Below are 23,809 nucleotides of genomic sequence, written 5' to 3' on the forward strand. Positions count from 1 at the left end.
CCACTGCGATTGTGCTTCCAGCTCACATGGTTAAGCACCTCAGTGGAGAAAGCCAAAAACTGACTATCACAATAAGCGTAAACTGGTCAGCGATCCGATGACTGTGTTAAATGACGTGCCATTCATAACAATGGTCGAAGTGTTTACGGCTTGACCTCGACTGTCGCCGAACATTACCGGGGGCTATTAACTGGCCTCCCAAACTAAATCCTCGATATTTTGCTCTTACATTAGAGCTGAGGTTTCATGATCATGCTTAGCATGACAACCCAAAGAAAGGAATCGATAGCGGGACTATTTTCTTTGGAAGACATTTTTATGTTAAACAGTAATATAACATATCTCTCTGCGTACCTTTTTTTATAAAACCGTATGGCCAGATTGCCTTGTTTGTCGTAAATCTTTGCCCTCATAAAGGTTTTACAAAGTAGGACAAACACTCCTCGGCTACTGGCCGAGGAGGTGGAAGCCGATGGTCGGTCAACAAAGTTTTGTACAATGCGGATCCGAGCATTAATGACGTATAGTACTTGGATACATAGAGTCATTACACATAATTTGTGATTTTACTATGGATATCGATCCTTAATTCGGCCACCCGTGCCTGCATTAAGGCTCGGGGGCTACTAGGATTCAGGCTTATTATTTATAAATATTAAAGGGGCACATCGATCCCCTGATCTGGTGTTGCCACCCGACCAGTGTCTCGGGGGCTACTGCGTTGCATGTTCAATGCAGAAAATTTTAAGTGCAATACCGTTTCCGAGGAGATTTTGATCCTCAGGTTGGTCAGCTGCACCCAACCTAAGTCTCGAGGACTGGGCACGCCGCTTTTTGTGTCCCGAAGTATTCTGCCGAGCTAGGACTTGATTCTCAGGCCGATTTTGCAAATCAACCTGAGTCTCAGCGGCTACTGGGATCAGCAGTCTTACGTCATCCTTTAGGTGCATCTCGGGTTTTAGACCGATACACACCTTGAGGGCTACTAACTATATATCTCGGCAGAGAATAAATTGCACCAATCAAAAATATTAACAAAAAATTGGCCCACAGTCGGGGTGGTGCACCACCTCGGAAGCAGTCCAGCATAAAGCTCGGGCACTAGTGGCTGGCTCCATAGAGGGCATTTCCGGCATTAAGCTCGGCTAAACTCCTTCAACTTTTTTGAATGAAGGTGATTTATGACAGTCCGGCGTTGGAGCTTGGACATAGTCCGGCGTTGGAGCTCGAATACAGTCCGGCATTGGAGCTCGGATACATTCCGGCATTGGAGCTCAGAAGCAGTCCGGCGTTGGTGCTCGTCTGCAAAAGATACCTCGAATGCAGTCCGGCGTTGGATCTCGGACACAAGAGTACACTGCCTCCCGGGAACAACTTCAAACCCGAGGTGTGGCATAAAAATAACAAGGCATTGATAAAGGCCGGAAACTTAAAGGGGCTCCTCGGATACCCGACGTGTAAACTCGTCGGATGCACTTCAGCAATCCTCAAGATCGAAGATGAGAAGATTTGTTGAACCAGTTTTCAAGACCGACGACCGAAGATGAAGAGCAGTTCAGAAGAATCGAGGAGCGTCCCTAACTTGAAGACCGGTTCAGGGGGCTACTGACGGTGTCCTGGACTAGGGGGTACTCATCACGTCGTCTCCCGATCAGTTGGATTGGGCCGAGGACCCCCATGGCCGTATACTCATGGGCCAATCCGGATAGCTGCCGCATACAAGGAAGATTCCACAAGACTTGGTGATCAAGACAAGGACTCCTCCCCCACCGGCGTATTCGGCTAGGACTCTTGTTATCCTAGGCCTCTGGTGCATTATATAAACCAGGGCCAGGCTAGTCGATAGATCATATATACATACAATCATACCATAGGCTAGCTTCGAGGGTTTAGCCTCTATGATCTCGTGGTAGATCAACTCTTGTAATACTCATATCATCAAGATCAATCAAGCAGGACGTAGGGTATTACCTCCATCAAGAGGGCCCGAACCTGGGTAAACATCGTGTCCCATGCCTCCTGTTACCATCGATCCTAGACGCACAGTTCAGGACCCCCTACCCGAGATCCGCCGGTTTTGACACCGACAGGAACCACCTCCCCGTGGACTTAGGAGCAGCCCGCACCAGCTTCTCTCCACTTTTGGAAGTGATGCGCTTCCGCTTCTTAGTGGCGGCGCTAGATGAAGGCTCCTGGTTGGAGACCAGCTCCCCCCTCACACTCCACGTCCTGGCCATCAGCGATAGAGAAAATGGGGATGGTAAAGCACACGACGGGAGAACAAGGATGATGTGTTGGCAGCGCATCAATGAGACTGGTGGCGGGTGAAGGATTCAAAATGAGCAAAGGCGGGATGAGACTAAAAACCCTATATTTTCCCTCCTCTTATAGATGCCTGAAACCGAAATGTCGGACCACATGAACAATATAAGTGACTCTCCCTTTGGTGATTTCCTTTTTTCCAGGGGGCTGGTGCAAAAGTTGCTACAAAATCACCGTTGTTCCCCAAGGTTATTAGGATCTGCTTCGGCATCTATTTGGGGGCCACAAGGCCCATGGGAAAGAAGAAACCCTAAGGAAGCACCAAAGACCTTCTTGCCTTCCAAGACAAGGGCAGCGGCGCCTCATAGCGTAGCTACCATCTTGTAAACCCTAGACCCCCCTGCCTATATAAAGGGATGTCGGGAAAACCCTCCAAGGCATCCAATGTTAGATAGCAAATCTCGGTAGAAACCTAATACACAATTGTAACCCCTCGCAGAAGGTACCCCTCCATCATGAATAATAAAAGCAAGCAGGATGTAGGGTATTACTCCACGGAGGCCCGACCCTGGGTAAAACCTTTGTGCGACCTCCGATCCGAAACTTCTATCTGTGCTTGGACCCCTACTAAGGGATCTGATGGTATTGTTGCACTGGCACTATGAGCGTCTGCCGTGGAAACAAACCAAACACCCTGGGCCCTATTGTCCAACGGTTGGCTCAAAGCTGACATGAGAGCCTCTTGGCTGAAGACACCTTGGTCCATGACGACAGTGTAGAGGTAAGGGTGGACGTCGACCGACTTGCTCTCCCTTATGGCGGTTGCCACCTCCTTAACGACCACAGTCATCCCGGTGAAGACACCGATCTTGTCCTCCATCAAGCCACTCCTCTTCTCTTCCTATCAAGCACAAGGGCGTTCTCCAAGCCCTTGTGAGGAGTAGGACCATCAAGGACAATGATCTCTAACTCTTGGGTGTAAGGGAACTCAGGCATGGGCGAACCGAGCGGTTCACTGGAGCCCATGGCATGCTTGTCGGTTGCCAGCCCAAAGGAGAAGATGTGATGCATCTGGTTGTAATTTTGGATGGGTGTGTTGAGGAACTCCGTGTCTTTGGGATGGTTTCTAATCACGGTGGAGTTGTTGTATTTCCATGAAGAGGAAGGTTGAAGTAGTATAGTAGCAGATAGTATTTTCCTCAGCTAAGAACTAAGGTTTATCGAACCAGTAGGAGGCACCACACTAACAATTTTAACAACACCTGCACACAAATAAAACAATTGCTTGCACCCAACAAAGGCAAGGGGGTCATCACTCCCACTTGTTCTTGCTAGCCACAAACAGATAGTGATATGCAAAGCGATAGAAAGTAAAAGAGTAAATAAAAGAGCAATTGTGGAGACTTTTTGTACTGATGGAAAATAGACCCGGGGGCCATAGGTTCACTAGTAGAATCACTCTTCAAAGCATAGAAATGGTGTGGTAGACAAATTACTATTGGGCAATTGACATAATTTATCATAATTATAATTGTGATCATTAATGGCATAATCAAACATAGGCATTACGTCTGTGACAAGTAGATCGTTAATCCAACTGCATCTACTACTATCACTCCATCTCAAGACCGCTATCCAGCATGCATCTCAAAGTATTAAGTTCATGATAAACAGAGTAACGCTTTAAGCAAGATGACATAATATGGACAAAATAAGATCAATCAATACGACCAAACCTCGTTGTTTTATCCTGTAACGCCCCGAGACCGATGTGCCAGGTGTCCTCTGTTTATTCGCTGTTGTTGCCTTGTCATTGCTTGCGTGTCATGCATTGCATATCATGTCATCAATGTGCATTTCATTTGCATACATGTTCGTCTCATGCATCCGAGCATTTTTCCCGTTGTCCGTTTTGCATTTAGGCGCTCCTATCTCCTCCGGTGGTCATTTTCTACCTTCTTTTCAGGTGTGGGGGTTAAACATTTCCGGATTGGACCGATACTTGCCAAGCGGCCTTGGATTACTACCGGTAGACCGCCTGTCAAGTTTCATGCCATTTGGACTTCGTTTGATACTCCAACGTTTAACCGAGGGACCGTAAAGGCCTCGTGTGTGTTACAGCCCAACACCCCTCCAAACTGGCCCAAAACCCACCTAAACCTTCTCCATCATCTCGGTCGTTCGATCACGATCGCGTGGCCGAAAACCGCACCTCATTTGGTCTCTCCTAGCTCCCTCTACCTATATAAACACCTTCCCCTCCGAAATTCGCGATGCAAACCCTAGATCCCTCCCTCTCCTCGCGCGCCGGACAAAACCCCGCCGACGGACATGTCCGCCCCACTTTGCCCGGCCAACCACCGCCCGCCACCTGTCACGCCGCCGCCCCACCGCCGCCATGGCCCGCGGAGCCCATCCGGGGCCCGCGCGAGCCCGGATCTCGCCGCCGCCCGACCCGCGTCGCTCCGCCGTCTTCTCCAACACCGGCTGGCCCCGCTGCTCGCCGGACTTCACCACCACCGCCCTGGCGCAGCCACCCGACGCCGCCGGCGAGCTTCACGCGCCCACGCCGGCCCCACCTCGTCTCGTCGCCGCCATGCTCGACCTCGCCACCGAGCCGCGTCGCCGGGGCAACTCCGGTGAGCTTGCCTCCGCACCGGAGCCCGCGCCCGGCCGCGACGACTGCGCCACCGGCGGCCGCGCCTCGCCCCCGCACGGATCCGGCCGGGATCTTTCCTCCGGCGCCGCCATACTCTCCTCCTCCGGCGAAGTTCCGGCCAGATCCGCCGCCATCCTCGTTCTCCGCGCCGCGTTGACTTTTTCCGCGGGGTGAGATTTCACTAAGTCCCCGAGTTTTCCAGATTTAAATGCCCATGTTCATCATGCCGTAACTTTGCATCCGTAGCTCCGTTTTGGGCGTGTAGCATATCAAAATGTTCGCCTCAGAGAGTACATCATTTCATCTCATTGCATCATTTTCATTTGAGCTCATCTTGATGCTCGAAATGCTGTTGGAAGAGAGCTATTTGAGTTAATTGTCAGATCTGCTGCACCAAATAGCTATTTGTCATTTTTGCCATGATTAATGTGTGCATGATATGCTCTTGAGCTCTACATGAGTTTTGTTATATGTTTTGTCATCTTTCCAGAGGTGCTATTCATGTATTTTTGGGATGTGTGTGGTGACTAGCACAAACTTGCAAAGTAGTGCATTCGTTAATGCTGATTTCAGGGACTTAGCAATTCCACTAAGTCCTTGGTCTGTTTTTATCAATATGCCATATGTTCATGTTGTTTTCTAGTGATCCGTGCCTCTTTTGAGGATGATCAATAAGGATGATTTGTTAATATTGTAGTGCTCTATCCATCCATGTCTTTGTTTGCAATTATGGAGCACCCTAGCTTGAGTAAATCGAGCTCTACTTTTGCTATTTCATGAATCTGGGCGGATTGTCTACTTGTTAGCGATTTTGCCGAGGATGTTGTTGTTGATCCGTGCATGCTATGTTGTTGTTCTTGCCATTTCTAGCTTATATAATGTGTATTCTTGATGGGTGTATGCTTAGGTTGTCATGCCTTGCTCTGTAGTGAGTGCATCGAGCTCATTAACATGCCTACTCGTTAACAGATTTGCATGCTCCAGTTTTTCTCTAAGTCTGTAACCTGATTATGTTTTTGCCATTTTCACATGCTTGCAATTGTATTTTCTGATCCCTTTTGGCTCAAGGTCACTAAGGGACTTTTGTTAAGCTCTTTGAGTAGCTCCATGCCATGCTTTGCCTTGCCATGTTCAGGCCCTGTAGCATATAGTTTTCATGCTCCAAAGTGTGCTACCTGATCTGAAATTCCAGGCTTGTATTAATTTCACCAAGTCTGAAACATGTTACTGTTTGCATTTTTGTCATGCTTGTTTGAACCTGTTAATGGATGAATTGGCCGTAGCTTAGTGTTCATCTTTTGTTAAGCTTTATGAGTGGATCCCTGCCATGTATTTTTTTGCCATGTTTGAGTGCTGTAGCATATTTATCTTATTGCATTTAGATGGCTACTTGCTGATTATCGCAGACCGATGCCATATTTGTTTTGCTTGTCATTTCCAAACCGTGCATCCGATTCCGGTGATCTTTATATCGATTTCAACCGAAACCATCTCACCTTTCCAGTGGCACTCTTGGATTTCCAAGTTGAGGCCAGGTTCAATCAGTCCTTGTCAAATCATGCATATGCATCGCATCCCGCATCCCGCATATCATACCATGTTCATGTGTGGTTTGTTTACTATGTTGTGTGCTTATTTCCGGTGTTTGCTTCTTCGGGTTGGTTCCGGTAACGTCGCGTGTGTGAGGACCCGTTCGTCTACGTCCGTTTATCTTCTTCATGGACTCGTTCTTCTTCCTTGCGGGATTTCAGGCAAGATGACCATACCCTCGAAATCACTTCTATCTTTGCTTGCTAGTTGCTCGCTCTTTTGCTATGCCTATGCTGTGATACCTACCACTTGCTTATCATGTCTCCCATATTGTTAAACCAAGCCTCTAACCCACCTTGTCCTAGCAAACCGTTGTTTGGCTATGTTACCGCTTTGCTCAGCCCCTCTTATAGCGTTGTTAGTTGCAGGTGAAGATTGAAGTTTGTTCCTTGTTGGAACATGGAGATGTTGTTCCTTGTTGGAACATGTTTACTTGTTGGGATATCACAATATGTCTTATTTAATTAATGCACCTATATACTTGGTAAAGGGTGGAAGGCTCGGCCTTATGCCTGGTGTTTTGTTCCACTCTTGCCGCCCTAGTTTTCGTCATATTGGTGTTATGTTCCCGGATTTTGCGTTCCTTACGTGGTTGGGTAATAATGGGAACCCCTTGACAGTTTGCCTTGAATAAAACTCTTCCAGCAATGCCCAACATTGGTTTTACCATTCGCCACCTAGCCTTTTCTTTTCCCTTGGGGGTCGCGCACCCAAGGGTCATCATTATTTTAACCCCCCCGGGTCAGTGCTCCTCTGAGTGTTGGTCCAAAACAAAGCCACTTGCAGCGCCACCTCGGGGAAACTCGAGGTTTGGTTTTAGTTGTACGTAGTGTTCATCCGGTGTGCCCTGAGAACGAGATATGTGCAGCTCCTATCAGGATTTGTCGGCACATTCGGGCGGTGTTGCTGAACTTGTTTTATCTTTGTCGAAATGTCGTGTAACCGGGATTCCGAGTCTGATCGGGTCTTCCCGCTAGAAGGAATATCCTTCGTTGACCGTGAGAGCTTGTGATGGGCTAAGTTGGGACACCCCTACAGGGATTTGAATTTTTGAAAGCCGTGCCCGCGGTTATGGGCAGATGGGAATTTGTTAACGTCCGGTTGTAGAAAATCTGAAGTTGACCTTAATTAAAATGCATCAACCGAGTGTGTAACCGTGATGGTCTCTTCTCGGCGGAGTCCGGGAAGTGAACACGGTGTTGGAGTTATGCTTGACGTAGGTTGCTCTAGGATCACTTCTTGATCATAGTTTCTCGATCGTGTTTTGCCTTCTCTTCTCGCTCTCTTTTGCGAATATGTTAGCCACCATATATGCTAGTCGCTTGCTGTAGCTCCACCTCATACCTTTACCTTTCCCATAAGCTTAAATAGTCTTGATCGCGAGGGTGCGAGATTGCTGAGTCCCCGTGGCTCACAGATACTTCCAAAACCAGTTTGCAGGTGCCGATGAGTCCGTGCAGATGACGCAACCAAGCTCAGGAGGAGCTCAATGAAGATCTTGTCCTTTGTGTTGTTTCGTTCTAGTTGATCAGTAGTGGAGCCCAGTTGGGGTCGATCGGGGACCTTTGTCGCTTTTGGGGTTCTTCTTTTATTTTGGTTCCGTAGTCGGACCTTGATTGCATTTGGATGTTGTAATGCTTTATTCATGTAATTGCGTGAAGTGGCGATTGTAAGCCAACTATGTATCTCTTTCCCTTATGTTTTACATGGGTTGTGTGAAGATTACCTCACTTGCGACATTTCTTTCAATGCGGTTATGCCTCTAAGTCGTGCTTCGACACGTGGGAGATATAGCCGCATCGAGGGCGCTACATATCCTTAAAAGCAACAATAAAGTACGTGTCTTTGCCCCTCATGTCACCTACTGCAAAGCACCTCTCCCACTGAAGATAGATCAATCTAACTTGGCCAAAGTAGACGGATAGATCGGAGAGAAAGATCATTGTATGGATCTTAGAGAAAGATCATTGTATTGAAGAGCGAGTGAGCGAGAGAGAGAGAGAGAGAGAGATTAGCTACTACTATGGACACGTAGGTCCTGAGAAACTACTCACGCATCATCATGGAGGCAGCAAGGTTGATGAAGATGGCCTCCCAAATGATTCCCCCCTCCGGTAGAGCACCAGAAAAGGGCTCCAGATGGGATCGCTTCGGAACAGAGGCTTGCGGTGGCGATAAAATTCTTTCGGGTGTCGCTCGGAGGTTTCCGGGAAATAAGATAATTTATAGGCTTGGAATTAGGTCAAACGAAGTTGTGAGGCTTCCACAAGCCTACCTGGCACCCCCTTGCGGCCGTGCCACCTGGGCTTATGGGGCCCACAACCAACTTCTAGTTCCCTCCGAAGCTGCTAGTGGTGTTTCATATTTTCCACAAAAATTCCTCTTAAATTTTCATCGTGTTTGGACTTCTGTAGGTATGGATTTTCTACAAAACCAACAACATGCAAAAAAACAGGAACTGGCACTAGGCACTAAATTAATAGATTAGTGCAGAAGAATAATATAGAATAACATATAAAGCATAAAAGGTGATAATATAATAGCATTTAACAAACAATAATTATAGATATGTTTGAGATGTATCAGTGGACCTAAGAAAGAAACACACCGTGGTTAGTTGCGAGAAGACAATGGTTGACAAGCTTAAACAAGGGGGACGTGAGCTAACCGCGGTGTGGCCTTGGTAGTGGCCTGCCTTCAGAATGATCGAGCAAGTGATCTGATCCCACGAGGAGACGCTAAGGTCTCTGATCTTGGACGCTTTGATCCATCTAGCTCTCCACTTTCTAAGGTGGTTCTTGACCTGGATGGAGGTCACCTCTTGGCCAACGAACTTGAACACCTACTTCGCAACGGTGTTCAAGTGTACTTCCTTGAAGCCCTTGTAGTCCTAACCCCACTAGATATGAGCTCACACATCTTGTTAAGCATGAAGGTGGACATGAACGGCTACCACTTCATGGTGTTCCCCCTACCATCCTTCTTTGCCTTTGCAGCTGCCTTTTCTACAGTGGCAGTAGCAGCAGCATTTGGCACAGCGAGCACAAATGTTGTAGGCACAAAAGGAGGACCCTGGAACACATCTGAATCATGAGGCATCTGGTCCTCGATGGGAGGCTGGGGGTCCTTGACATAGGACGGTTGAAATGGGCTCTCGGACTGGATAATGGCATGACTAACCTCTTGCGTTTGTGTGGCCATGTCCTACAATCGTAGCACACACATGGACAGTAAGCATAGCACAAACTACCAGACCATCTAGGTCAACACAGCACGATATGAGCAACCTCCAACAACAAGCATTCTACCAATCCATCACAAGTAGCTACCAATCCATTGTGTTCAACACTATGATACAACCCTAACATGCTACAAATGTGTCACCAACAGCTACCACAACATCACATTCTCACAGATCGGCAGTGTACAATGCTACAAAATGGTCACAGATCAAACCCTACCACATGCTCTCAGATCAAACCCTACCACATGTTCTCAGGTCTAGCTAGAAGGAGTACAAGAAATGGATGATTGAACTCACAGAGGCTATCGCTGCAGCTCGAGGGAGACACGGAACATGTCGGAGAAGAGGAGGACACGAGTCGCCGCCCCCGTGGACCGCCGGCCAGAGAAGAAGTGTCGCTTACCTGCTCGTCGGTGTCGATCCGCGTTGGAGGGAAAGCTTGAAAGGGAGGAGAATAGTGGTAGGAGTTTTGTGGTGAGGTGAAGGGGGCTATATAGGGCGACTGAATCGGCGGGAGGTAACCCGAAATTCTCCCGCCGATTTTTCGGAGACGCGTGTGAGCTCGCGCCAGCTCCGTGGTCGCATGACCTCCGCGCCACATTCCCCTCCCCTCGATCGGCCGAGCCGTTGTCGCTAGAAACTGCCGATTCAGCGGTTCCTGGCGGGCATGGTTGTGGGGTGCTTTAAACATCATGCGACACCGGCCAAACAGTGAGCCCGGGCAACCAAACAACCCAATTTCTTTCCGTGTAGGTCTGGTTGGGCCTCATGCGGGCAACCAAACACGTCCTTAGTGCTCAAGAAGATGCACCCGGGAAATATCTGGCACTAGGAAAGGTTTCAAGTTCTAGTAATGTGCATGCTTCATAGATTTAGTCAAAAATATACGAGAAAGGATCCCACAAATCTCGAAATGCTCAGGATCATTAGATAATCCTTGGACGTCCACTCCACGCGGGAAATCCACGTTGACGAAACAAACCAAATAATATGATTTGGAACCCAATTGACTACGGTGTTAATTAGAGGTTACATCACAGTACAAACATGTGTATCCATTCCTCCCCAGCTCCACTGGACAATCAACCAACGAATATGTCGAAGAGCAAAAGGTTAATCCCTGCATGAGTAGTCGATTAACCCAGCCCTCCGGTAATTGAGTACCACATCAGAACTCTACGTTGCCCTGGTAAGTGGCCGACTTGATGGTAGGCGGCTTCTTGGGCGATATGCTGTCGACGACGAGAGCCGCGTGCACGTTCACCTTGATCTGATGCAGGTCGTAGGTATCCAGCTGCAGCTGCACCGGCACGGTGACGTACACGTCGAGCGGCACGTTGCCGGCCTTCTCGCTCTCCTCGAGCGCCTCCTGCAGGCCGGACCCGAACCCGTGGCGCCCCTCCATGGAGATCTCCAGCATGGTGACGTTGTTGTGGCCCTGGAAGAAGGTGGGGAGCTTGCCGGAGCACAGCGGCGTGCCGCGGTAGGAGACGACGGTGTGGGAGCCGTCCGCGTACTTGATGCCGATCTTGTCGTTGGGGTTCTCGGCGCGGACGGTGGCGACGAGCTTAGTGTAGAGCGTGAGGTCGGAGGAGCTGAAGTCGAACTTGGAGACGGCCATCTTGCTCACGGAGTAGGACGGCGGCTTGGGCTTCATGGTGTAGAAGAGGTAGGCCGCCGCGCCGGCCAATAATGCAAGGAGGACTAAGAGGAAGCAGCAGCAGCCGCACAAGCAGCAGCACACGCCGCCGCCTTTGTTCTCGTCCTCGGGGTAGCGGGGGGCGCTGCGCTTCCCCATGGCGTGATTGTTGTTAAGCTAGGTACGTGCGTACGACGTATGCGCAGCTAGCGAGCTAGGGATTGATATCGACGACGTCCCTCCGGCCGGCCGCGGCGGGAGCTCTGAGTGAGAGGCCGGCGTCGTACGTCGGCAGGGGGGGCGAGGTGGGGAGGGGGGTAGGCCGTGCGTGGAAGGGACGAGGCCGTTCGTTATAATATGGGCGCTTCTTCGGTTAATCGGTTTGGTAAGAGAGGTTGCGAGGGAATGTCGGGAATTAAACATGGAGTGGAGACGAATGGCCAGAGAATAGCGGGCATGTGTTTGCTAATTATATGCTGGAAGTCAAAATTGGTCTCGCACAAGTAATTATTAGGTCTCGGAAATTTAGCTATTTGTCACATGTTTAATTCTTGACTTGTCCACGTGAAGTGAGAGCTGGTCAGATTTCTTATGGTGGAATCAAGAGTTCAAGTCTTAGATTTGGCACTTGTTGTCGCATTTTTCGGCGTTTATTTTAGGCAGTGATGCAATGTTCTTTCAGTGAAAGAAAACGTTACCGTCGACTACGTAGACGTCTAGAAAATTCTTGACTTGTCCACACAATACTCAATATAACTTGTGCAGTGTTAAGCCCTTTCTTCTTCCTAAATGCTAAAAATCTCATAGGATTTTGAAAGTTTCGGATCATGCGTGCACGAATCTTGAAACTCATTTTCAAAGGTCGTTCCTTGAATCAGGGCTTCAATACCAACTCCTACCATATCGGACCTATTGCCTTACTAGTGAGACGTGCGCTTCACTCGCTCCCTGCGGTTCCTCACATCGATGGCGTCGGCAACGCTTCCCTTTGTTGCCATGCGAAAGGAGGAGGAGGAGCTCGTACACCAAATCAACAGCGCCAGCGGTCATCCCCTTTGTCGTTGTGCGAGAGGAGGAGATGGGATCGATCTGGCAGGCGGCAGCCGTCGCAGCAGCATGCGGTGCTGCTCGTGGCGGTTGGCGACATTCCCCTTTGTTGTTGCGCAAGAGAAGGAGGATCTCACTGTAACGCCCCGAGACCGATGTGCCAGGTGTCGTTCAGTTATTCGCCGTTGTTGCCTTGTCATTGCTTGCGTGTCATGCATTGCATATCATGTCATCATGCGTATTTCATTTGCATACGTGTTCGTCTCATGCATCCGAGCATTTTTCCTGTTTTCCGTTTTGCATTCCGGCGCTTCGTTCTCCTCCGGTGTCCTTTTCTACCTTTCTTTTTTGTGTGGAGGTTAAACATTTCCGGATTGGACCGAGACTTGTCAAGCGGCCTTGGTTTACTACCGGTAGACCGCCTGTCAAGTTTCGTATCATTTGGACTTCGTTTGATACTCCAACGGTTAACCGAGGGATCGAGAAGGCCTCGTGTGTGTTGCAGCCCAACACCCTTTCAATTTGGCCCAAAACCCACCCAACTCTGCTCCATCATCTACAGCGTTCGATCACGATCGCGTGGCCGAAAACCGCACCTCATTTGAACTCTCCTAGCTCCCTCTACCTATAAAAGAGCACTCCTCCCCGAAATTTCGGATCAATTCGCGGATGAAACCCTAGATCCAACTCCCTCCGCGCCGTCGGACGTTTCTTCCCGCGCCGGACATGTCCGCTGCCTCCGCCACCTCACTCCGCCCAATAGGGTCGCGACACGTCACCAGATCTAGCCGCCCCAGCCACTCCAGACGCGCCACATGGCATCGCCGGCTCCCTCCACCGCGCCACCCGGAGGAGCCCAGATCCGGCCCTCCCCGGGCCCGGATCTCCGCTCCCCGCGCCTGCTTCACAGCGCCGCCCACGCCGGAGCACTGCGCCGCCACATCCCCGATCCTCGTCGCCGGCGCCGACCATCGTCGCCGAGCCCCGCTGACCTCGGGAACAGGTCCCGCAGCCTCGGCCTCCGCTCCCCGCGCCCGGAACCGGCAGGTCTCCGCCGTCCCTCGCCGTCATCGCCATCGGGCGCCGCCGCCCCTGCCTCCCCGATCCGATCGGGATCGAGGGAGATGAGTGCGCCCCCGTTGACCGCCCGCTGGGCCTCCTCCCCGCCTTCCGGCCCAGCGCAGCGCCCCCGCCTCGGCCTGCCTCCTCCTCCAACCTGGGCCGAAGCCCACTGGGTGAGGCCTCCCCAGCACCTCTGTTTTTTTTCCTTCTTACTGTTGGGCCAGTTCCTGTTTCGGCCCGCATGTGTTTTTTTTTCAGCGCCTGGGATTTTCCCATTTATCCAAAGTTTGCCAGTTTTACAGATTAGTCCCCCTAGTTCATGCATTTAATAACTCACTAACCGTGCATCGGATTAAAATGTTTTATATATGAAACTTGCTCATAATTTTGTGTAGATTAATAATATCCCACTTTCATCTATGTTTGAAAGTTTAAAAATGTTGTTTGCATTAATTTGCTCCTATACCATGTTAAAATGATTTATTTCATAACTAAATAACCGTAACTCCGAATTTAATAAACTTTATATGTAATTGGGGTGGAAAAATGCCTAGTTTAACATAGTGGCCTTACTTTGCATGTTTAACAACTCTAAAATATGGTTTAGGGCAGAACAGGACCAAACCTAATATATGCATATGAGGAGTTTCCGGACTTGTTGTTTTGTTGTTCCGGCCTCATTTTAAACTTGCCTAGATTAGATAGTTTCATCTTGTGACACCTCTTGCCATGCTAACAACATTTAATCTTGTTGGGTACATAAACAAGAGAGAACTAAATAAGTCATGTGGTGTTTTCTTCAATATGCAACTCCGTTGCATAATGAGCTCCACTTAATTTGTAGGATTGTTTGTGCACTTTGCCATGCCATGCATATTTAAACCGAACATGCATCATACTTGGTTGTGCATCATGCCATGACTATGTGATGGTTGTTTACTATGTTGTTTGCTTCTTTCCGGTGTTGCTTCTTCGGGTTGTTTCCGGTAACGTCGCGTTTGTGAGGATCCGTTCGTCTACGTCCGTTTATCTTCTTCATGGACTCGTTCTTCTTCCTTGCGGGATTTCAGGCAAGATGATCATACCCTCGAAATCACTACTATCTTTGTTATGCTAGTTTGCTCGCTCTTTGCTATGCCAATGCTACGATGCCTACCATTTGATTGTCAGCCTCCCAAATTGCCATGTCAAACCTCTAACCCACCATGTCCTAGCAAACTGTTGATTGGCTATGTTACCGCTTTGCTCAGCCCCTCTTATAGCGTTGCTAGTTGCAGGTGAAGATTGGAGGCGTTCCTTGTTGGAGCATTTATTTACTTGTTGGGATATCACGATATATCTTATTTAATTAATGCATCTATATACTTGGTAAAGGGTGGAAGGCTCGGCCTTATGCCTGGTGTTTTGTTCCACTCTTCCCGCCCTAGTTTCCGTCATATCGGTGTTATGTTCCCGGATTTTGCGTTCCTTACGCGGTTGGGTTATAATGGGAACCCCTTGACAGTTCGCTTTGAATAAAACTCCTCCAGCAAGGCCCAACCTTGGTTTTACCATTCGCCACCTAGCCTTTTCCCTTGGGAGTCGCGCATCCCGAGGGTCATCTTATTTTAACCCCCCCGGGCCAGTGCTTGTCTAAGTGTTGGTCCGAACTAGAGTCCTTTGCAGTGCCACCTTGGGGAAACTTGAGGGCTAGTTTTAGTTGTACGGAGCGCTCATCCGGTGTTGCCCTGAGAACGAGATATGTGCAGATCCTATCAGGATGTCGGCGCATCGGGCGGTCTTGCTGGACTTGTTTTACCATTGTCGAGGATGTCTTGAAGAACCGAGATACCGAGTCTGATCGGAACGTCTCGGGAGGAGGTCTATTCCTTCGTTGACCGTGAGAGCTTGTCATGGGCTAAGTTGGGACACCCCTGCACGGATTTGAACTTTCGAAAGCCGTGCCCGCGGTTATGGGCAGATGGGAATTTGTTAACGTCCGGTTGTAGAAAACCTGAACTTGACCTTAATTAAAATGCATCAACCGCGTGTGTTACCGTGATGGTCTCTTTCCGGCGGAGTCCGGGAAGTGAACACGGTGTTGGAGTTATGCTTGACGTAGGTTGCTATAGGATCACTTCTTGATCATAGTTTCTCGACCGCGCTTTGCCTTCTCTTCTCGCTCTCTTTTGCGAATATGTTAGCCACCATATATGCTAGTCGCTTGCTGCAGCTCCACCTCATACCTTTATCTTACCCATAAGCTTAAATAGTCTTGATCGCGAGGGTGCGAGATTGCTGAGTCCCCGTGACTCACAGATACTTCCAAAACCAGCTTGCAGGTGCCGATGAGACCGTGCAGATGACGCAACCAAGCTCAGGAGGAGCTCGATGAAGACTTTGTCCTTTGTGTTGTTTCGTTCTAGTTGATCAGCAGTGGAGCCCAGTTGGGGTCGATCGGGGACCTTTGTCGCTTTTGGGGTTCTTCTTTTATTTTGGTTCCGTAGTCGGACCTTGAGTGTATTTGGATGAGGTAATGCTTTATTTATGTAATTGTGTGAAGTGGCGATTGTAAGCCAACTATGGATCTCTTTCCCTTATGTATTACATGGGTTGTGTGAAGATTACCTCACTTGCGACATATGCCTTCAATGCGATTATGCCTCTAAGTCGTGCCTCGACACGTGGGAGCTATAGTCGCATCGAGGGCGTTACAAGTTGGTAATCAGAGCCTTCCCCGACCTTAGGAGCCCCCACTGATTGATCGTTTTTAGTAGCCGAGTAGTGTCTAGAAAAATGTTTTGAGTCATTTAGGAATTATATATCGGAGAGTTTAGGAATTCTTTTTACTTCCCAGTCTCCTCATCGCTCTGGTAAGGCATCCTGACGTAGAGTTTTGACTCTTCTCTTCTCAAATTTCACTAATTTTTTATTTTTTTTAGGATCACGTGGGTATCTTGGAATCGTTCCGATGGCTTATGATGAGAACATTGTCTTGGTGCCTCCTGTCAGGGGTTTAGTGGAAGTGTCCCGGGGAGTTGAGCTCTGAGGTGTTGTCGTCATAATTTTATCGTTGCAGTTCTGGAATACCTTTGTTTAGTACGCCGACATCGAAAATCTCTTTTATGCAGTTCGTTGGTGAGATAACCTCGACGCCACCCAGTACTGGGGCGGGAGTTCGGGAGTATCGCCATAACTTGTATAACGGATGTTTTTCGAAGGTTGAGGTAGATGATTTCCGAAGTTTTTCTTGGTTATGTGTTGAAGGATGGATACAGCTGGATGTAGGATTTGCTAGTTTGGGTGAGATATTATGCTTCCCCTGTATCCCCAACACCTGATTGCATAACCGGAAAATTTCGAGAGTTTCATAGGTGGGAATTCAAGTAGCTCTTAGGATATCTTTCCAACAGATGTATGATATGAAATTGGGGTTCGACGTCTAGTGGTCCGCCTATGCACGGTCGGTTTTACAGTGGTCTCGTTGTGTCTTAAAGAGTCCTTGGCTATACCGACTCGGGGACGCTTCGTATGTCATGTGCACTGCCTTGTACATGATGGTGTTGTACGGTCGAGCCCGTGTAGGCCCCACCACGAAAACTTCGGACGAATTCTCTATCATATGTTTGTTCTGGCTTATTCTGCAAGCCCATCCTTGTTTTGTTTTGAGTTGTGGTATTCGAGTTGTTTCGAAGTCAAATGTTGATTCCATACCTTTTCTTAAATGTTGTTCTCATATTTCTATGTGAATACCAATCCTTCTTGGTCATCAAGATTGTCTTTGTCAATCCTTTTAACCGGTGTGCTTCTCTTCAAGTGGATCCGATCACTTCAACATTCGCATGATCAACTCAAGTCTTCTCAACGGCGCTCGTTTCATCCATCTCCAAGTTGTCTTTCTTTTTCCCACCCTCCCTCCCTTTTTGTTTCTTCGAGGACCCAGATTTCTTCATCGGGTATCCATTCAACTCATGTGAAGTCACTCCATTCTTTTTCGTCAATATTCTTACCCGGTGGTTCTCAGGGAGATGTTCTACTAGTTCGTCATTCTTCATTCTTTTCTTCTCCGATGGAACCAATTCAAGCTTTTGGTGTTGATCATATCCTTTTTCCTCATTTCAAATACCTTTTCTTACCGGTGCACCTCTTTATCACTCACCTCTCGCTATTCAATTATTCCGGTGTGCTCAAGATATCTCGAAGATTCATGTTTTCCACTCTGCTTTTGTTCAAGATCTTTCGAGGTTGTTATCTCATTCAAGTCATTTAATTCAACCAGTGCAATCTATCTTTTAAATCATTCAACGGTGTTTCTTTTGAGTGGGCCCTAACCCACAGGTCTTTTTCCAGGATCTTACCTGACTCTTCTTATTTTCCCGGAGTTATTCTCAAATTCTTTTCAAAGTTTGACGTAAGAATGAATTATCATCAATCGAACGTATTTCTCCAAGATCTTTCAAATTCTTTTCATTGTTGGCTCAACCTCTTCGTTTGATTCTTCCGGAGTACCTAAATAATTCATGGCGGTGTTTCTCGTCGTAATTCTCAGATATTGAAGACCGAAGAAGAGTTTCCCTTTAATCTTGCTCCATTCTCTTCAAGATTCATGGTGCTAGCTTGTTGCCATCCTCTCATAATTATTTTCGATTGTGAGAATTCTTTTCAACCATCCGGAGTAATTCAAAGTATTTTCAGTTTGATTATCCGGAGCCCATCATCGAAGATTTATTCATTCTCAGTTTGCAGTTATCATTCTCCGATCTTACCGGTGCCTCGTTCAAGTGATCTTTAATCGGCTTGTGCTCTCTTCATTCTCATGTATCTAGATTGTCTCATGTATCTTCGTTCATTTCACTATTCTTCCCGGTGTTTCTTTGTCTTCTCTTAATTCATTTTCAATTCGTACGGTGGTTCGTTCAAGATTTTTTCTTCTTTCTTATCATATCAATTCATTTGTTGTTCCAATCCTACCGGTGGTTCGTTGAAGACCTTCTCAAGTTTTGTTATATCTCTTTTAATCCTTTTTACGAGAATAAGTGATATGCCAAATCCGTTGATTGTCATCAATTTAAATTGTTGAAGGATACGCATGACATAATTCTTATTCTTGTTTCATCCAAATGATTAATTCCTTATTCCGGAGGTGCATCATATCACATTCTTGGTTCGAGATGCTTTATCTTTTCTTCCCAAGAGTTCCAAGCTTTTGCAATTACATCTCCACGGAGGTCCATCTAAAGCATTGCAAGGATTCACCTTGTGTTTTCAATTTCTCTTTCTTTTCATTCCTTTTGTTTAACGGAGTTCTTCATGGAGGCTCTACATGATGGTTCATCAAGGATTTAATTCCTTCTCCAAATTTTTCATTGAGATTCTCTTCTAAGAAGTTCTAGTTTTCTTCTTCTTGCTATCCGGAGTGCAATTCTTTCTTCCATATTATTGGAGGTGGTATTATGTCATTTTGATAATTTGAGTTCATGTTTCATGATTCACAAGTTATCAAGAATGAGGTAGTTTAAATCCATCAATCTCGTCATTGGAGTTATCTTGGGTTATATTTCACCTAAAGCTTTCCTTTAAGGATTGTCACTCTCATGGTGTTTATCAATGATCCAATTTCTTCATTTATCCTTTCCGGTGCGATATACTTTCTCGTCTCTTTGTTCATATCAATACAATTCTTTTCCCGTGAGTGGCAGGTTGTCACCTCATAATTTGAGATGTACTCCATAAGACCATATCAAGTTTATTCTTTCGTTGTTGGCTTTCCAATAACTCCGTTCGACCCTTCTCCTTAAGATGCCTTTTCAAACTCTTTTGTGGCAGAAGTTGGCATTTTCTTCAACATTCTTTTATTTCAATTATCTATCTTCTATTTCTTCTCCCGGAGGCATTGTGTTGCTGCTCTCTTCAAACCTTCTTCTTGCTCTTGTCAAGAGCATGTTCTTTTCTTGGTTTATCCATTTAACCGGAGTGTTGTGCCCTTTTGCTCAAGTTCTTTTTGCCTTATCAAGTCTCGCATCTCTTCCCAACCGGAGCGCTATACGAATTTGTTCTTCTTTGTTCCTCCTTCCTATTGGTGTGTTTTCAATTTTGTTCATCCCCATTGTATTCTTTCCTCGAAATGGCTTAACCTTTTCAAGGTTCGTGGTTTCACTCGTTTGTCAAAGAAGCAACTTAGTTTTACCTCTTCTCTTTCTCCTCCGTTTTTCCCTCCGGTGCCATTCTAGATCTCGGGACGAGATCCTCTCGTAGTAGTGGAGTGTTGTAACGCCCCGAGACCGATGTGCCAGGTGTCATTCAGTTATTCGCCGTTGTTGCCTTGTCATTGCTTGCGTGTCATGCATTGCATATCATGTCATCATGCACATTTCATTTGCATACGTGATCGTCTCATGCATCCGAGCATTTTTCTCGTTGTCCGTTTTGCATTCCGGCGCTTCGTTCTCCTCCGGTGTCCTTTTCTACCTTTCTTTCTTGTGTGGGGGTTAAACATTTCCGGATTGGACCGAGACTTGCCAAGCGGCCTTGGTTTACTACCGGTAGACCGCCTGTCAAGTTTCGTATCATTTGGACTTCGTTTGATACTCCAACGGTTAACCGAGGGACCGAGAAGGCCTCGTGTGTGTTGCAGCCCAACACCCTTTCAATTTGGCCCAAAACCCACCTAACTCTGCTCCATCATCTAGAGCATTCGATCACGATCGCGTGGTCGAAAACCGCACCTTATTTGGACTCTCCTAGCTCCCTCTACCTATAAAAGAGCACTCCTCCCCGAAATTTCGGATCAATTCGCGGATGAAACCCTAGATCCAACTCCCTCCGCGCCGCCGGACGTTTCTTCCCGCGCCGGACATGTCCGCTGCCTCCGCCACCTCACTCCGCCCAATAGGGTCGCGACACGTCACCAGATCCAGCCACCCCAGCCACTCCAGACGCGCCACATGGCATCGCCGGCTCCCTCCACCGCGCCACCCGGAGGAGCCCAGATCCGGCCCTCCCCGGGCCCGGATCTCCGCTCCTCGCGCCTGCTTCACAGCGCCGCCCACGCCGAAGCACTGCGCCGCCGCCTCCCCGATCCTTGTCGCCGGCGCCGACCATCATCGCCGAGCCCCGCTGACCTCAGGAACAGGTCCCGCAGCCTCGGCCTCCGCTCCCCGCGCCCGGAACCGGCAGGTCTCCGCCGTCCCTCGTCGTCATCGCCATCGGGTGCCGCCGCCCCTGCCTCCCCGATCTGATCGGGATCGAGGGAGACGAGCGCGCCCCCGTTGACCGCCCACTGGGCCTCCTCCCCGCCTTCCGGCCCAGCGCAGCGCCCCCGCCTCGGCCTGCCTCCTCCTCCAACCTGGGCCGAAGCCCACTGGGTGAGGCCTCCCCAGCGCCTCTGTTTTTTTCCTTCCTACTGTTGGGCCAGTTCCTGTTTCGGCCCGCATGTGTTTTTTTTTCAGCGCCTGGGATTTTCCCATTTATCCAGAGTTTGCCAGTTTTACAGATTAGTCCCCCTAGTTCATGCATTTAATAACTCACTAACCGTGCATCGGATTAAAATGTTTTATATATGAAACTTGCTCAGAATTTTGTGTAGATTAATAATATCCAACTTTCATCTATGTTTGAAAGGTTAAAAATGTTGTTTTCATTAATTTGCTCCTATGCCATGTTAAAATGATTTATTTCATAACTAAATAACCGTAACTCTGAATTTAATAAACTTTATATGTAATTGGGGTGGAAAAATGCCTAGTTTAACATAGTGGCCTTACTTTGCATGTTTAACAACTCTAAAATATGGTTTAGGGCAGAACAGGACCAAACCTAATATATGCATATGAGGAGTTTCCGGACTTGTTGTTTTGTTGTTCCGGCCTCATTTTAAACTTGCCTAGATTAGATAGTTTCATCTTGTGACACCTCTTGCCATGCTAACAACATTTAATCTTGTTGGGTACATAAACAAGAGAGAACTAAATAAGTCATGTGGTGTTTTCTTCAATATGCAACTCCGTTGCATAATGAGCTCCACTTAATTTGTAGGATTGTTTGTGCACTTTGCCATGCCATGCATATTTAAACCGAACATGCATCATACTTGGTTGTGCATCATGCCATGACTATGTGATGGTTGTTTACTATGTTGTTTGCTTCTTTCCGGTGTTGCTTCTTCGGATTGTTTCCGGTAACGTCGCGTTTGTGAGGATCCGTTCGTCTACGTCCGTTTATCTTCTTCATGGACTCGTTCTTCTTCCTTGCGGGATTTCAGGCAAGATGATCATACCCTCGAAATCACTACTATCTTTGCTATGCTAGTTTGCTCGCTCTTTGCTATGCCAATGCTACGATGCCTACCATTTGATTGTCAGCCTCCCAAATTGCCATGTCAAACCTCTAACCCACCATGTCCTAGCAAACCGTTGATTGGCTATGTTACCGCTTTGCTCAGCCCCTCTTATAGCGTTGCTAGTTGCAGGTGAAGATTGGAGGCGTTCCTTGTTGGAGCATTTATTTACTTGTTGGGATATCACGATATATCTTATTTAATTAATGCATCTATATACTTGGTAAAGGATGGAAGGCTCGGCCTTATGCCTGGTGTTTTGTTCCACTCTTGCCGCCCTAGTTTCTGTCATATCGGTGTTATGTTCCCGGATTTTGCATTCCTTACGCGGTTGGGTTATAATGGGAACCCCTTGACAGTTCGCTTTGAATAAAACTCCTCCAGCAAGGCCCAACCTTGGTTTTATCATTCGCCACCTAGCCTTTTCCCTTGGGAGTCGCGCATCCCGAGGGTCATCTTATTTTAATCCCCCCCGGGCCAGTGCTTGTCTAAGTGTTGGTCCGAACTAGAGTCCTTTGCAGCGCCACCTTGGGGAAACTTGAGGGCTAGTTTTAGTTGTACGGAGCGCTCATCCGGTGTTGCCCTGAGAACGAGATATGTGCAGCTCCTATCAGGATGTCGGCGCATCGGGCGGTCTTGCTGGACTTGTTTTACCATTGTCGAGGATGTCTTGAAGAACCGAGATACCGAGTCTGATCGGAACGTCTCGGGAGGAGGTCTATTCCTTCGTTGACCGTGAGAGCTTGTCATGGGCTAAGTTGGGACACCCCTGCACGGATTTGAACTTTCGAAAGCCGTGCCCGCGGTTATGGGCAGATGGGAATTTGTTAACGTCCGGTTGTAGAAAACCTGAACTTGACCTTAATTAAAATGCATCAACCGCGTGTGTTACCGTGATGGTCTCTTTCCGGCGGAGTCCGGGAAGTGAACACGGTGTTGGAGTTATGCTTGACGTAGGTTGCTATAGGATCACTTCTTGATCATAGTTTCTCGACCACGCTTTGCCTTCTCTTCTCACTCTCTTTTGCGAATATGTTAGCCACCATATATGCTAGTCGCTTGCTGCAGCTCCACCTCATACCTTTACCTTACCCATAAGCTTAAATAGTCTTGATCGCGAGGGTGCGAGATTGCTGAGTCCCCGTGACTCACAGATACTTCCAAAACCAGCTTGCAGGTGCCGATGAGACCGTGCAGATGACGCAACCAAGCTCAGGAGGAGCTCGATGAAGACTTTGTCCGTTGTGTTGTTTCGTTCTAGTTGATCAGCAGTGGAGCCCAGTTGGGGTCGATCGGGGACCTTTGTCGCATTTGGGGTTCTTCTTTTATTTTGGTTCCGTAGTCGGACCTTGAGTGTATTTGGATGAGGTAATGCTTTATTTATGTAATTGTGTGAAGTGGCGATTGTAAGCCAACTATGGATCTCTTTCCCTTATGTATTACATGGGTTGTGTGAAGATTACCTCACTTGCGACATATGCCTTCAATGCGATTATGCCTCTAAGTCGTGCCTCGACACGTGGGAGCTATAGTCGCATCGAGGGCGTTACACTCACACACCACATCGACGGCGTCGGTGGTGATCCCCTTCGTCGTCGTGCGAGAGGCGGAGAAGCAGGTAGGCGGATTGGATCTGACATGTGACATCCATGGCGGCTTCCATCGTTTTGTTGTACACGGGCATGATGTGACGGGCCTGAGTCGCCTCCTCCATTCACTGTCGACGGCCGCCGATGGGCCGATGACCTTCAACGCTTTTATTATTTGATGCGGTTTTGCACCAGAGGAGGTGCTGCCTCTCACTGAGGTGGTGTTGTGTGTGTGTGGGGGGGGGGGTTGTTGCTCGCGGAGGTGCCGCTGCCGGAGGAAGTATTGTTGCTATCTAGAGGCACGGCAGAGGAGGAGTTGTTGTTGTTGGCATAGGCGGTGCGCTAGAGGCGGAGCTGCTGCCCGGAGAGGATCGAAGAGGTCGGCAGCTTCGTCTTTCCACCT

At 48.0% G+C, this 23,809-nt stretch overlaps 1 protein-coding gene across 1 annotated transcript; it reads right to left on the bottom strand.

The window, feature by feature from the left end:
* Positions 1–10,723: 10,723 nt before the first annotated feature.
* On the bottom strand, positions 10,724–11,705 carry LOC125556004 (NDR1/HIN1-like protein 6). Its single transcript, XM_048718808.2, has one exon. The coding sequence runs from the start codon at positions 11,551–11,553 to the stop codon at positions 10,924–10,926; it is 630 nt and encodes a 209-aa protein (XP_048574765.1). The 5' UTR covers positions 11,554–11,705; the 3' UTR covers positions 10,724–10,923.
* Between the last annotated feature and the right edge of the window lie 12,104 nt (positions 11,706–23,809).

The sequence above is a fragment of the Triticum urartu genome, chromosome 5A (genome assembly GCF_056163025.1).
Source record: "Triticum urartu cultivar PI428250 chromosome 5A, HENAU_Tu73, whole genome shotgun sequence".
NCBI lineage: Eukaryota > Viridiplantae > Streptophyta > Magnoliopsida > Poales > Poaceae > Triticum > Triticum urartu.

Coding starts and splice junctions, on each gene's coding strand:
- LOC125556004 (XM_048718808.2), bottom strand. CDS start 11,553: ATGGGGAAGCGCAGCGCCCCCCGCTACCCCGAGGACGAGAACAAAGGC.